The sequence below is a fragment of the Emydura macquarii genome, unplaced genomic scaffold (assembly GCF_026122565.2).
Source record: "Emydura macquarii macquarii isolate MOO-44397 ecotype Brisbane River unplaced genomic scaffold, CSIRO-AGI_Emac_v2 contig_2457, whole genome shotgun sequence".
Lineage (NCBI taxonomy): Eukaryota > Metazoa > Chordata > Testudines > Chelidae > Emydura > Emydura macquarii.
The window spans coordinates 1,341,007-1,356,569 of record NW_027132594.1 but is presented as its reverse complement, the minus strand read 5'-3'; the positions used below and the strand labels follow the sequence as shown (position 1 = coordinate 1,356,569).

At 45.2% G+C, this 15,563-nt stretch overlaps 1 protein-coding gene across 1 annotated transcript; it reads left to right on the top strand.

The window, feature by feature from the left end:
- The first annotated feature begins 588 nt into the window (after positions 1-588).
- On the top strand, positions 589-6,660 carry CYP1B1 (cytochrome P450 family 1 subfamily B member 1). The gene is made up of 3 exons (XM_067562646.1): positions 589-813; positions 1,591-2,583; positions 5,985-6,660. Exons 1-3 carry the CDS (start codon positions 794-796, stop codon positions 6,595-6,597), a joined length of 1,626 nt encoding a protein of 541 aa, XP_067418747.1. The 5' UTR covers positions 589-793; the 3' UTR covers positions 6,598-6,660.
- Positions 6,661-15,563: the final 8,903 nt, after the last annotated feature.

Here is a 15,563-nt window from a genome sequence, read left to right as displayed (position 1 = left end):
GGGAAACTTTCCAACTTCATAAACCATGAAGATGAAGTTTTTTTCCTCCTGCCCCGGCACTCCGCGATCCCACAGCCCCGCCAGCCGTTCAAGTGGGTTTTCCAGGAACCGCTTTGCTGAACTTGCACCAAAAGGCAGGGAAACCTCCAGGGCGCAGCCGGTCCAGATGGGCGGGAGCCAAAGACAATTGACAAAGAGCGGGGTCTTCCCGTAGGGAAGAGCCGGGCGGCTGAGACTTGTCAATACCAGGCAGCTCGAGAAGGGCTAACACCGGGCTGGAGGCTGCAGCTGATGGTGGATTTGAAGCCACGAACACCAGTGCCAGGCGCCCAGCCGAGTCTAGCCGGGCTCCAGCTAAACTCAGAGGGACTAAACTGTCCCGTAAGCCGTTCGCACTCATTTTCTCCAGCAGGCTTTGGTTGCTCCATCCCCCGGGCTCAGTGCGGGTGTCATCCTGTCAGATGACGGGGTGGGGGAAATCACACGCTGCCGATGTGTATTTAGTGTGTCTGAACGAGGTAGGCAGTTGAAGTGCGAGCTCTGAAGGGTTAAAAAGCTTGGAAGGTTATAACAACGCACGATGTGGGATCGGGTGCAATTGGCATTTGTCTGCACATGACCTGCCAAGCTCCGGGTGACAAGAACCTGGGCTTCTCATGAGTTTCCCACAGTCTGGGATCTGAACCTCATTGCTGCTGCGTGCTGGACTCTCCTGCTGGTGCTGCCCCATTGCACCGATCACAGCTGCTGCAGGCTGCCCCGGATCCTTCCCACTTTAGCCCAGAAATCTCTGATGGAAGCATTTTTCAACAGGTCAGTTTTATTAGAGATTTTTTAAAGGCTGCCTTCCCCCTCCCCCCATGTTCAAATTAAAAGATAAAAGGTAAAGCATGTTTCGATCATTGTCTAGGAGCTATTAGTTCCCGCACTGGTAATTGCTGTTTGGGTATGAATTATATTCGTCTATCACTAACACACTGGGGCTGTGCCCATCTTCCTCAACCGATGCTTGCATGGTGACTGTTCCCAGTTCATGCCTACTGCTAATTAAAAATCCCGAAGGGGGAATCGTGTCCTGATTGACATGGTCTCTCGCTGTTTCCTTCCAAACGTGGGGATGCGCTTATGTTGCCGTAGATACAGACGGGCGGGGACACTGCCGGGATAGCCTGCCCGACCTGTGTAAGGAGCTCCTTGCAGCTCCCGCGTCGCGGTCGCCCCTTAGAGCAGGGCATCCTCCTCTTTCCGCCATCTCCTGCCGTGAGATTCTGCATCCCACGAGGCAAACTTCCCCTCGACCTCCCCAGCAACTAACCACGGTTTCCTTTTGGAAAACGAACGACTGGTGCTTGATCGTCCTTGGCGCTCCGCACCAGCCGTGGGCGCCGGGCGCTTCCTAGGCACATCCCTGGCTCGCCAGTCGCGATGAACGTCGGTCTCAGCCCTCGTTTTATTTACACTGGCCGGCACATCTGCATCTCCCCCCCCCCCCCCGCGCCGCGCCTTTTGTTGCATGGCAGGTGCGGGCGCATTCACCCTTTCTGCAGAGCCGCTCCCTCTGCCCGACCTGACCTCTCCTTCTCCCCGCAGCACGGTCCCCCGGCGGCTGGCAGAGGCTCCCCCCGGCATCCCGCCGCTGCAGAGCGCCCTGCTGCTCCTCCTCTCCCTGCTGGCCGCCCTCCACCTGGCCAAGCTCCTCCTGCGGCAACGGCGGCGCCTGGAGCCCCCGGGCCCTTTCCCGTGGCCCCTGATCGGCAACGCGGCGCAGCTGGGCAGCGCCCCGCACCTCACCTTCGCCCGCCTGGCCCGCACCTACGGCGACGTCTTCCAGCTGCGCCTGGGCAGCCGGCCCGTGGTGGTGCTGAACGGCGAGCGCCCCATCCGCCAGGCGCTCATCCGCCAGGCCGCCGCCTTCGCCGGCCGGCCGCGCTTCCCCTCCTTCCAGCTGGTGTCCGGCGGCCGCAGCCTGGCCTTCGGGGGCTACTCCGAGCTGTGGCAGCTGCAGCGCCGGCTGGCGCACTCCACCGTGCGCGCCTTCTCCACCGGCGGCCCGGCCCCGCGCCGCCTGCTGGAGCAGCACCTGCTGGGCGAGGCGCGGGCGCTGGTGCGGCTGCTGGTGCGGGGCAGCGCGGGCGGCGCCTTCCTGGAGCCGTCGCGCAGCCTGGTGGTGGCCGTGGCCAACGTGATGAGCGCCCTGTGCTTCGGCCGCCGCTACGGCCACGGCGACGGCGAGTTCCTGCGGCTGGTGGGCCGCAACGAGCAGTTCGGCCGCGCCGTCGGGGCCGGCAGCCTGGTGGACGCCCTGCCCTGGCTGCAGCGCTTCCCCAACCCGGTGCGCGCCGCCTACCGCGCCTTCCGCCAGCTCAACCGCGACTTCTACGGCTTCGTGCGCGGCAAGTTCCTGCAGCGCCGCGCCCGCCCCGGGGCCGCCCCCCGCGACATGCTGGACGCCTTCATCCGCCTGCAGCGGGAGCAGCCCCGGCTGCCGCTGGAGCACGTGCCGGCCACGGTCACCGACATCTTCGGGGCCAGCCAGGACACCCTCTCCACCGCCCTGCAGTGGATCCTCATCTTCCTCATCCGGTGGGTGCGCTCGGGCGGGGGCCGGCTCGCCCCGGGGGGAGCGGGGAAGCACAGGCGGGGCCAGAAGCTCTGCGGGGTGGCCAGCGATGAGGGGGGGGATCAGCGAGCAGGTGTGACAAATCGGGGGGGAGATGAGGCGTAGGGGGGAATATGAGACGAAAAAACCCCTCAGCGCGGGACAGCTGGTCACCCTAAAACCACCCTGCTGTGATAAGACCCCAACCTGAGACTAGTATTGCTCCCCCGTCTAACCCACTCTTGCTCTCAGAAACCGGCAGGAACCCGCCACTGCCGGGCTCTTGCACTATCTACGTGAACTAGAGCCGCTCCTAGGGGAAGGAGGGCCCCGGGTTAAGATAGGGGTAGGATAGGAGAGCTGGCTTCACTTCCTGGCTTTGCCAGGGACTTGCTGAGTGATCCCCATCTGTAGATCTGAGGCACAGAGAAACTGGCATAATAATGAAACTGATAAAAATGGGATAAGGGGTGTTGTGAGGCTAAATACATTAAAAAGATAGTGAAGAGTGCTCTGTAAGAAACAGGCCTCACTTTCACAGTGCATGATCCTAGCTCTTCATACCTACCACAAACAGGGATGAATCGAGAACAGTGATCCCCAAACTGTGGGGCGGGCACCGCACGGCCTGGGCTAGGGGGATCGTCACTCAGTGCCTGTGGCTCTGCTCCTGCCTGTGGCTCAGCTCCTGCTCTAGGGGGGCAGGGACACATATTACTGGTGGAGGGCAGGGCGCAAGAGGAAAAGTTGGGGGACCACTGATCTAGAATCCCTCAGTGCATGCTGCTTCACCCTCTTCACTACTGCTGCTACACCATCCTGACAGAAGCTGTCTCTTTCCAGCAGGACCCCCTCCCCACCCCTCCTGGCTTTCTTGTGGGAGCAGAATGTGACAATCTTGTCACAACTTTATTAAAAAATAAATCCTCTTAGGGAAACGTAGCAGTGACCCCCTGTTCAAGGCAAGAGCTTCCAGCAAGGCTTAAAATAATTTACATATGTGGAGCCTGATTCTGATCTCTAGGAGATCAAGATCAGAATCAAGCCCACTGGGCTTTTTGTTTCCTTGAGCAGGGTGGGTTTAATATCAGTTTCTGAGACCCAAGTAGGGCTACATCCTGCTAGGTTAAGTTTAAGACTAAAGAATAAAGTTCCCTCTTGCCAGTCAAAATTTCAGTGTTCTGGGAAAATATACCCTACCAGTTTCATCCAACCCTCTCCTCCCCCCACAGCAACCCAGTTTTCTTCCCTCCTTAAGCCATGCTTCTGAAATGGGACTGTGAGGTTGTGTCACTGATCAAATAGCAAGTCTATTGACCTCCTACCCCCACAGCTGCTTTCCCCACTTCAGTTCCTCAAACCCAATTAGATGCAGCTGTTGGAAAGAGTCCATATATAAAAGCCAACTAAAATAAACAATGCTTATAAACTAATAGGTCTAGCTGTCCAGAACATTTTGTGTGACATAAGACAGACAAGTTGGAGCAAATCCTGCAACCAAAATCTAATGTATTAAATACGCTCCATGAACAAATTGGAGCATTATTAGAAGCGTAAGCTTAGGCTGCCAGTGATGTGCAAGCATCAAACTGAACTGGTCTGGTTATTACCTCTTTGTTTCTAGTCGAAAGTAAACATGAGGTAACAATCCTGTATTTGTGGGCACTGAAGTGCCTGGGTTGTTTATGATTAACTCACACGGAAGCTCTGGGAAAACTGCCAAAAACTAAAGATATTCTAAAAAAACCAAACCTCAATACACTCCATGGCTCCAATAAATATTGCATAAAAAGAGAGAAGCTGGCAAAAAGGCAACAAAATAAACTCAAAAGTAACAGATTTTACCAGGTCAAGATCAAAGAGATCACAGGAACAGGATAACATCTACTTAAGCAAGATGAAGAGTGCCTGCACTGGTTTACAAACCCTCTATTATGTTATTACTCCGTTAATGTGTGCACCTTTATTATGGTTGCACGATCAGTGAAAAACCACCTCACAACTTTAGAACAGGTGGACCCATTGGGCAGCCTATGCAGATAAATGCACCCATAATATTCACCTTGCTGAAAATGACTCAACTCAGCAAATATCTTATGGTTGGAAGAGTCTTTTAAATAGCAAGAAACCAGTGTTACCTCCTTTTCATTTTCCAGTGATTTCCTTAATCATTTGTACTTTCTGTAGATATTATCTCCTTATGCTGCTGCTTAAAAACCAGACATATTTAACACCTTAAGTGTAGGGGTAGAATTTCCAATGTTTACATAAGTTGTGTGGCATTCTAACTGGTGTACTTTACATCTCTCTCGCCAACAGAAGCTGGTCCAATAAAAGATATCATCTCACCCACCTTGTTTCTCATTCAGACATACAGTGGTAGGGGTAGAGATAGGGAAATGAAGAGCCCAAATTTGAGGAGTTAAAAATCAAACTTCAACAAAATTATAGATATGGGAAGACAATAGAGTTATGTTCCTTTTAGAGAGGGAAGAAATGAGGGTTTAAAAAAAAACCAAACAAACAAGATCAGCTGCCAATTTTTTTTTTTTTATCTCCATAAAAGAAATAAACAAGCCAAAATCTCACTCTCTCTTACTTTGAGATCCTTCTCAAAAGTCTGTAAAACAAATTTGGAATAATTTTTTATAGTGATTCTAAACACAATGCAGTACCAAGAAAAAGTATTTTGATATGAGTCATAGTAAATATCCACAAACTTAAAGATCAGAGAGCTCATGAAGTTTCCAGTTTTGCTAATTTATCAGATAAATATTTGTTTCAGTTTTAAAAAACACTACATACAGCTCTCATCTGCGTGTTCTTATATATGTTAATTCAAACACTAATGAAAATGGATTTAAAGGTTATATAGAGAACTAGTCAAGAACCAGCATTTACATTCTGTAGGAAATTTCTAATTTTTTGGGGTGAGGGGAGAAAAGTAATTCCGATTTAGAATGAAAAGCTGAAATTTCAGAATTTCCTACAAAAACATAAATTAAAAAAAATTAATTTAGATAGCGTTGAAACATGTCATTCATTTAGTGTCATTTCAATTAATTTTGTTTCAACTTTTATATTGTATTAAAATATATAAAACACGTGACATATTATATGTAATATATAAAAATAAAATTTGTATATAGCCATCTAAATTGAAACGAATCATTGACTTCTTCCCATTAAAAACTTTTCATAGAAACACATTGATTATGACATGTTTTATCTTGACAAAACTCACTATTTTTTTTTTGACAAAAATTGCCAGAAAATTTAAGCAATTCTACTTAAATAGGGCTCTTTTAAAAGCAAATCCATTGATTGAAAATGTGTATTATATTTGCATAGATGACATATATATATATTTTTTAAATCCCAACAGATATCCAAAGGTGCAGGCTAGAATGCAAGAAGAAGTGGATAGGATTGTTGGCAGAGATCGCTTGCCCTGTGCAGAAGATCAACCTCATTTGCCATATGTTGTGGCTTTTCTTTATGAATCCATGCGTTTCAGCAGCTTTGTGCCAGTCACTATTCCGCATGCCACCACAGTCGACACTTCCATAATGGGCTACCTCGTTCCCAAAGATACAGTCATATTTGTCAATCAGTGGTCAGTGAATCATGACCCTGCAAAATGGTCCGACCCAGAGGATTTCGATCCAACAAGATTCCTGGATGAGAACGGATTCATTAACAAAGATCTTACTAGCAATGTGATGATCTTTTCATTGGGTAAACGTAGATGCATTGGAGAGGAGTTATCCAAGATGCAGCTCTTTCTCTTTACCTCCATACTAGTACACCAGTGCAATTTTATTGCTAATCCAAATGAGGACTCTCAAATGGACTTTATCTACGGATTGACCATTAAACCTAAGCCATTTACAGTTAATGTCACTCTTAGGGACACTATGGATTTGCTAGATAAAGCTGTCCAAAGACTGCAAGCAGAAAAAACAGCTAGTGAAAATCAGCAAATTTATGAACATTGACATTTGAATAAAATATATAAGGATGCTACCGCCTCTCTCTTTGTAAACTTAAAATAAAGTAATGTGCTGTTCTGGTGTGCTGTTCTTTGTAATATACCGGGGAGTGGAATTGCCCAAGCATTAAGCAAGTCCTCTTTTTTAATTCCAGAAAGAGAGAGCCAGGGAAGCCTTATAAATATATTAAATGCTGAAATACAGGCAAAGAGACGTGATTTGAAAGTAAGTTTATTTTCGGTGAACAGGCAAGAAGAAAACAGTTATTTTAACACTCTGTTCATTTACTGCCTGACTGGAGTATTTCAGCCACTCCTTGTATAACCCTTTCCATGTCTCACTGCAGCACCCTGAGCCCTAATTTGTCTTCAAAGATTGTACATTCCAGAGTGAAATCTTTTATGGAAAGAAAGAGAGAGTTGCCTAGATTGCAGGAACCAGATTCTGCAAGTGTGCAATGCAGGGAACTGCCATGGGCTTGTGGTGTGTCCTGGGACATGGCTGGGATATGTTTCAGTGCCTTGACAATAAACTTTCAAATGAATTTTGGTAAAATGCCAAGCTAAAGTCTTGCCTTTAACATTCCAAAGTATTTAAAGTAGGACTAAAAAAACCAGACTTGTTTATAAGCACAACAGAAATTTTGAAATGTATTTCATAATCTATATGTGAACAAATGGAATGTACTGAAATATTTCATTACATCTCAAGCAGAAAGATTAAAATTGGTAGGTCACTAAATGGCAGATACGATGTATAATCCATTAATTTATTCATAAGAAGCAGCAAAGATAGTGATCAAAGGAAAAGAATAGATATTTTAATTAGGAAAACCCATTTAAGGATGGCCTTTTTATTGATTGTTTATTTAAGTTTATTTTCTCAGCTAAAAGTTTATGCCCAATCCTGCCAATCTTTGGACACATGCCAACACTTAATCACATGAGGAGTCCCATTAAAATTCACACAGGTTTGCAGGAGGACTTTTGTCTTAGAATTTTTGTGCCACTAAGATCAAATGATGTGTGTAATAGATACAGTTGTGTTCTATAATCATTCTATTAGTGTCAGTTAAAATTGTGCCTACGATAGGTCATCATGTACTATTAATGTGATCTACTTTCAATAGGGACAAGAACCCTAAAATAATGGGAGTTTGGGTTACATATCCTGATAGGGCCCATAAATTGTAAATTTGAACATTCTGTAGTCTATATTATTTCACAAAACACTTGAAAAACTTTGAAATAAAGAGCCTTGTGATCAGCTGTTAAGTAAAGCATACATGAGAAGTATTTCAGTCTTGACCTGCTGTGTAATGTTAATATAGGATAATGAACAACACTTAGAGAACTGCTTTTTAATATATAAAAGTGCAGACCCTACAGTAGTGTTGGGCATCTCCTGTGAGACACAAACCACCCTCAACTCTAAATGAAAGCCATGTAATTTAAGGGCACTCGGCACATTGTTTGAGGTGCATAGGCCCTTGCAAAGTAAGACCCTATGGTATCTAGTGGAATATGGGACTTGTCCTATAAACATGAAATCCATGGGACTACTTGACAGAGTTAGGACTGTTCATATGAATAAGGATTTGAAGGACTGAGCCCTATATTATACACAGAGATGACAATCCTACCCCTATTGATAGCAATGACAAAACTCACATCGGTGTTGGATGGGAGCAGCATTGAATGCCTGATCCTGGTCTCACTGAAGTACATAGGAGTTTTGCCATTAACTTCAAAGGAATCTGTATCAGGATCTTAAAGCATCCCCCTTAAAGTCAGGTAGTAGTGACATACCTGACTCAGCTATTTAAAATCTCTCATTTTGTATGGAATGTATGTCCATGTTTTTCAAAACTAAACATTACAATCAAAAGCTTTTATAAATCTAAAAGGGGTATCCCTCAGGTATTTTGTGGATTACATAAAATCTTTGATATCCCAGAACTTAGCTTATATCTGTGAAATGCTGTATAACCTACTCAACATATTCATACTCAGATCTACATTAGATCAAATGCTAGCAACATATTTTTCACTTATTCTTTTTAAATATGTGCATAAAAAAGGCTGTAACCTTCAACAGAATAGTTATTCTAATTCAAGAATCATTGTTTTCTATTTCAATAAAAATACCTTTTTTTTAATTTTGTACTCTTCCCAAAAGCTTTAAAATATATAGCTGGCTATTCATACAGTTGAAATTGATTTGTATGGATGTCTATGATCAGGTGATACACAGATATACATGCTGGTCAAATATGTGCATCATACAATCCCTGTAAAATGTCAAGTTTATGAATACCCATATGGAATTATGCAGTTATTAAATAGCTAATCTTTGTGGTCATTTTTAAGATGGATCACTGTATTACCAAAATATTAAATAAAAATTATTCTTACACTGTATCTGCTTGGTGTATACTTCATTTTTTGGGATTTGGATAAACAAAGCCATTATTTCTATCGCATGTTTAACCTGGGAAAAGTCAAGTGAGGGTGTGGGGCCCCCAGGGTTACAGTCAGGCCAAGGAATTGCTTTGTCCCTGCTAGACTGCAGTGGACCTAAACATTTTCCCATGAGATTAAGAAGTCAGTTTTGGCTATTACTTTTCAAGTCCTTTTGCATTCTTTCCTCTTTTTCAGTCTTTTCCCCCTCGTCCCATACTTGGGTCCCCATTCCACCTCTTGGTCTTCCAGATCTTCCCCTTCATGATTGTTGTCTTTTCTCCCCCCCAGTTTCTTTATGTCAAGAACATTCCCTGTGAACTCTGCCACAATCTCTCAATGCCATCTCCCCTTTCCTGATCTCCCCCACCTCCTGTTCATCTTTCCCAAATTTCTGTCACATCACTCTGTATCCTTCCTTCTCTGGTTCCACCACTGATCGCTTTTTTCCTGTCTCCTCTCTCCTTCTCAAGTATCCCCTGGCCCCGTGTCTTCCGGCTAGCCAACCCAACTACTGTCTGTGCTTGATGGCATAATATATTGGCTGGCCAGCTGTCCACAGCCGGAATTCAGACTCTCTCTTAGGGTTAGCAGGCACATTTTTACTCTTCATTATGGTCTCTTTGGTGCTAACAGACCCTCTATCTGGGGGGACTTGGTTTGAGGGTTTATACCAGGACACCAGCAACTGCCTGTTACTGCTAGTTCTCAGCTACCCTGAGGAAAGATGAGAGGAGTAGAATTTACAGCTGCAATTTACAACTGCTGAACAGGCAACAGGAAACTTCTAAATCATGTCATCTTAGGCCAGTCACAGCTTATGGAAATGGGGTCGTGCAAAGTGCTAATATTTCTGTTTAACTTCACTGGATTCCAGTTCAAAAACGATGCTGTCTGTAGTAATGATTATAGATTAGGCAAGTGTGTAACTAACAGCAGACAGGTCCCACTCCCATCAGATTCCCTAGTGGCATATGTCATTACCTCCCTAACCTGTGACTGGCTGGCACTATGGCAATAAGGGAAAAATAGGTGCTGCTCCTAGGAAGTTGCATAGCATGATATAAACTAGTAGAAAAGTGAGTTCAAGTTAAATCAATTACAGAAATATTTTATTCAAATCCACTTCTTTAAAATCCTCTCGATGTGTTGTAATAATTGGGGCCTAGCAGGTCTACCCCAATTGTGACCTCAGCTGTTGGAACCTTTACAAACCCACTTCCCAATCCCCTGTAACAATAAAAGTGGATGGAGAAAGGTATGAAAGGAAGACAAGAGGAAAATGAAAGTAGAAATGAATGGACCAAAACGGGTTTATTGGAAACAAGGTCCATGGTGGACAAAATAACGAGAGGATGGGCTTATGACCAATGCTTTGGAAACAGAATATTCAAAGACTATTGTATGAATGTTATATGCATCTTTAGGGCTTTGCTAAGCATGCAAGAAATAAAGACACTGGAGGAGAGGGGGTAATTAAGGCAAATTGCCAGTGCTGAAACAATACAGGCAAAGAATTGAAGTACTTTAAAACCTGCCAGGGTCTTCTTGTGGAGGATGGATGACCACCTGGTAAGTCAGGCATGCGTATAAGCTGTTGATTATTTTAAAGATAAGTTCTCTCTGTAATGCTTTTGTTCTGAATCAAGAATACATGGCTTTCTGAAAGCTGGCTTGTCACTGAATAACAGTTTCATTGCCCCTGACAGAACAGAACTACAGGTGCTGAACTGAAGTCAGATCTGCTCAAGTGACCACAGGGAACTGCAGGAGTCTGCAACCTAAAAGCCCAGTTAGGAGGGGAGAATCGTGGAATTTTGTCCTGAGAAAGCTGACATCTAGAGAGACTAAATGGGGAGCCTTCAAGGTGACCCCAAAGGGCGCAGAGGTGCAATTAAATCAGGAACTGTGTCGGGGCTCTCTTGCCCATCATCTGTTTTTGGGGTCCATAAAAAGAGATGTGGGGAAGCAGAATTGGGATTGCATTCTTGGGGGATTTCCAGGAGAAAGGCTGATGGGCTCCCCACTTCGCTCCTGATACTATACTTTGTTCATGAGCCTGAAGGGTCATCATGATACCCAGACCTCAAAGCACCAGTGAGGACCTCTGAACTTCACCCCTGAACAAGGGAGGATTTCAGCCATATATATGGTCTCTTCCCTCACATGTTCCTTTCTATCCCTCACTGTATCCTTTCCCTTCCCACTCTCTAGGCTTTTCAACTGATCCCGAGACCAGTTGTACCTCCTGGCACCAGCATAATGAGATAAGATGGCCTATCTACTTCTGCTCAGCCTGAGGAAGACCGGTGAAGGAGAGGGCCTTGACCAGACCAGCCAGATGACATCCCGGACTGTAGGAATGAGCCAGAGCAACAGCTACCACAGCTGCCCTTGCGTGACTGTCTAGTCACCTTGTACTCCAAAAACACCAACAAAAGCTGAACTTTCCCCACATTTATTATCCTCTTTCTTTTTCCCTTTGTGTCTGTTTTGTCAAAGGCAAGGAAAATCATTGTCATTCACAAATCAGACTTGAACAACAGAACTAATCTCTTCTTCTCCACTATGAAGGAATGCTAGAGAAATAAAAGCCTAAACCAGTGGTTTTTCAACCTGTGATCCATGGACCACTGGGGTTCCGTAGACTATGTCTAAGATTTCTAAAGGGATCCGTACCTCCATTCAAATTTTTTTTAGGGGTCCGCAAATGAAAAAAGGTTGAAAAGTACTGGACTAAACAATAGCCTCTCTCTGAAGAAGGGACTTTGGTAAGTTTTGATTTAGCTTGTTCAGCATAACCACAATTTTAAAAAGCTTTATATTTCATTTTGATTCTTTTTCTGCTCTGTATCCTAATCAATAGATTTCCAAATATTTCATAAATTTATGAGTGTTTGCTATGGGGCTAAGTAGGCCTAGGCCTATGTAATAAAACCCCCAACCATGTGTGATTATTTAGTGTTGAATAATGGCAAGGTCTCATAACACCTTTGATTTTCATGGCCCTTTTATTCTATCAAAATGAGCACAGAAGGTGCCAAGGCCCCAGTGACTTCACAGAGCCAATGACGTCAGCCTTCAGCACTTTCATCCCCTTCTCATCAGAAATGTTATCGCTTCTTTTTGTGTCTTGGTCAGCTCCCGAAAGCACTGATTCTGCTTTCTATTCAGGTTGGGAAATCAGTAAATAAAGGATTGGAAGATACAGAGCACACAAGGCTGCCATGGGTATCTTGGAAAATCAGTAGCACCTGAGCTGTGTCAACATACAAGCAAGAGAGGGAGTCATGTAAGCTGAAGCAGCAAATTCAGCAGAGACTAGAGACATATACTAAACAAGGGCACAGTCACGTTTCCATTAAAGCCAAAAACCAAAACTTCCATTGACTACAATGGGAGCAAGTTTAGAATAATGACAAAAACAAATGACAAAATGTTAAGAACCAATTCTGTGGTGGAAAATGGTTTTTAGCGGCTAGTGGGAACCAGGGTCAGCAGGGCCTGGGGAACAATTCACCATCAGTAGAAGGAGAGGGGAATGCGGCCATCAGGCCAGAAGACAGACCTGGAGAAGATTAACAACCCAGAACTGGCTGAGCGAGACTTATGGAATGAATGGGGACTGTCCAGGCAGAGCAACCAAGCAGACTGGGACACTGAGCAGAGAAACACTAGCATGAGAGAGAATGCAGCTTACTCAAAAGAAGCCAAAAGGAGCTGCAAACACCAACTGGACATGGAGAAAGAGTGACAAACAGGGACTGGAAACAGCTGCTGTGTGCCCGTACACCATACCAGCACTTCTGTGAGCCTGCTGCTTGCTTCTGTCAGCTACACTGGTCCCTCCGTGTGTGGAGCAGCTTCGAATGACAACTACTCCCTCTGGAGTGGTGTACCTAAATGGTATAAATGATGCAGTCACACTAGGGCCAAAGTTATGGGGTCCACCCAGAGGAGCTGCTGGGGAAAGTGGGGCCCACTAGCTCCCAAGGCAAAGGACATCAGGGATGGGCACCCCTCCAGCCAGGGCTACCCTGGACGTGAACAGCTGGTAAGGATGTGCAGAGAAGGCGTGGGGGGGGGGGATCACAGCACCAGGGTATGTGCAGGAGTGCAAAGATGCACATTCCTAGAGGCACAGCGCAAGACAAAAGCATTGGCCACTTTGCGTGGGAGAGTGAAGGCAACTGGGAGGGCTAGTCAGAGCTGGAGGGGGTGGGGGATTGGAGTGGAGCTAGGAGATGGGGTGCTAGAATGAGGCTGTGAGGGAGCTGGGGGGGGGGCAATTTCAGCATTAGAAAGGGGGCCCCGAACCTATTCTTGCTCCAGGATCCTCTGGGACTTTATTAATGCCACTGTCCCTCAGCAGGTGGAGCAGTTTGCGCTCCCTCCTGAAAGGATAGGGGTGGAGTGATCCAGCTCAGAGTTGGGTCTCCTGCCTCCTCTCTTCTCCACCCAGTCCAGGGGGTAAAGATCCACTAAGGCTGTTCCCACCATGAGTGGGAGTGGGAGGAAGATCTCACTGATGTTGGTGCCCACCCCCAGGGCTGGAGCTTATCAGCTGTGGCAGTGGAGGAGAATCTCTATCAGTTGAAGAAAGGGGGTTGGTGGCCATGGGGGGAGACTATAAGTTCTGTGGGAGCCTGTGAAGGGGACTGTGGGGAAGATCTATGTGGGAAGGAGTGTTTGAATGATGGGGTAGCCTGTGGAAGGGGCTATGTAGGGAACATCAGTTGTGTGTGCGGGGGAGGCTCTTTAATAGGTGTGGAGTCTATCATTTGAGTGGGTAGCTGGGGGGGGAAAGGTCGGTCTGTACCAACTATGGAGAGGATCTTTAGTGTGTGGGGATCTGCATCAGTAATGGATGGGTGTATGTAGACAGGTCTGTATCAGTTATGTGTAATTAGGGCACAATTCAATTGCTGTACTGTGGGGAGTACCAGAATTAACTGGTGTTGGGTGACAGACTTTAATTGTCTATTTTCAGTGGTGGATGAAGCTTCTTTCAAGGACAGGACTTTGGTAAATACCACCAGTCTCCTCCCCCCACCCAAAATCTGACCCTGGGTGATAGTGTCTCAATGGTTCAGTAAATAGAGATAAGGCTGCCACCTAACCCATACATAAAGGTGGATCTAAATTATTCCCACAATAGAGGAATAAAGACAACACTTTAATTTCTTTTGTACATGTGTACACATAATAAGTGTTAGTCTATAAGGTGCCACAGAACTCTTGCTGTTTTGCTAAAAACAGACTAACACAGCTACCCCTCTGGAAATCATAATAAGGTGGCTGAAATGGAGATGATGTCATATCTACCTTCCTTGTTGAACAACAAGGCTCTGAAAGGCTCCTTAGGTCAGATTCTGACTGCATAAAATGAATATGATATCCAGTCTGCTGCAGAGCACTGAAAAATGGTACTGTGTACCTCCTTGATGCTCTGTGTGTGAGAAAGGGGCTCACACAGGGTTATATTTTAAACCCTGTTTTAAATTGCAATTGATATTTAATTATAGTTTTCCCACTCTACTTAGAAAGCCATAAAAGATGCAAACCTTGGATTGATTCTTTGCAGTTCAGCTCAAGTTGATTGCCTCAATTCAAGCAAAAAGTGCCACTGAAGATGAAACCAACAGATTCCATAGTTACTGTAATCACAGCTAGATTTTTTTTTAAAAAAAGAGGAATCTGTTTGTATCATGGCTTTTCCTTCCCTTGATGAAGTTCATTCAAGTGTATAGCTGCTGGAACACAGTATCATGCTGCCACTTGTTCCATGTCAGACTCAGACCTATGTTCATCTTTCCATTCCTGGCAGAAAGGAGGTAGAGCTGTACCTACACTTCAGAACAATAGCTTCTCTGCAGAGCATATCTGGGTAACCTTTCCAAATTGCACAAGAACTAAAAGGATGTGTTTTTCCTAAGCTTTCTATGTGTGATACAAAAATCTCTCAGGACTCTCTGACATTCTTGTGTGTATTCTTGCCAACCCAACATATTTTCCATGTGCATGATAAATACACATGCCACAGTGAGATGGCTGCAAATTGGCTAATACAGCCTGAGAAAAAGAACTTCAGAAAATAAAGCTCAATAAAATGAAACAAGGTCAAATATTGAAAATAGGAAGAAATCACTTGAGACAAATCTTTATTTGTTAAACAGCACACGGTGCCATTTGGATTGCATGCAAATCTTATGATCAAGCATCCAATAATAGTATTATTGCAGTGAAACTCTTGTAAAGAGACCTTATTTATTGATATTAAAATAAAACCACTACCCAGCACTTTCACACAGATCCCAAAGCACTTTACATAGATTGGTAAGTATAAGTATCCCCAGTTTACAGAGGTGGAAATTAAGGCATGGAGACTTTCCCAGAGTCAATGCCAAGCTCTCTTGACTCCTAAGCTGATGCTGTATTCACTGGACAACACTCCTTCATAGGTGACCTTGGGTCGTCAGAGGACCTTAAAAAGACCTCCTGGAAGTATCCGCA

What these genes read in the sequence shown, in the direction of transcription:
- CYP1B1 (XM_067562646.1), top strand. Translation starts at nt 794, where the DNA reads ATGGAAGCATTTTTCAACAG. An exon ending in ATGGAAGCATTTTTCAACAG is followed by an intron (nt 814 to 1,590) that starts GTCAGTTTTATT and finishes TTCTCCCCGCAG; the next exon opens with CACGGTCCCCCGGCGGCTGG. An exon ending in ATCCTCATCTTCCTCATCCG is followed by an intron (nt 2,584 to 5,984) that starts GTGGGTGCGCTC and finishes AAATCCCAACAG; the next exon opens with ATATCCAAAGGTGCAGGCTA.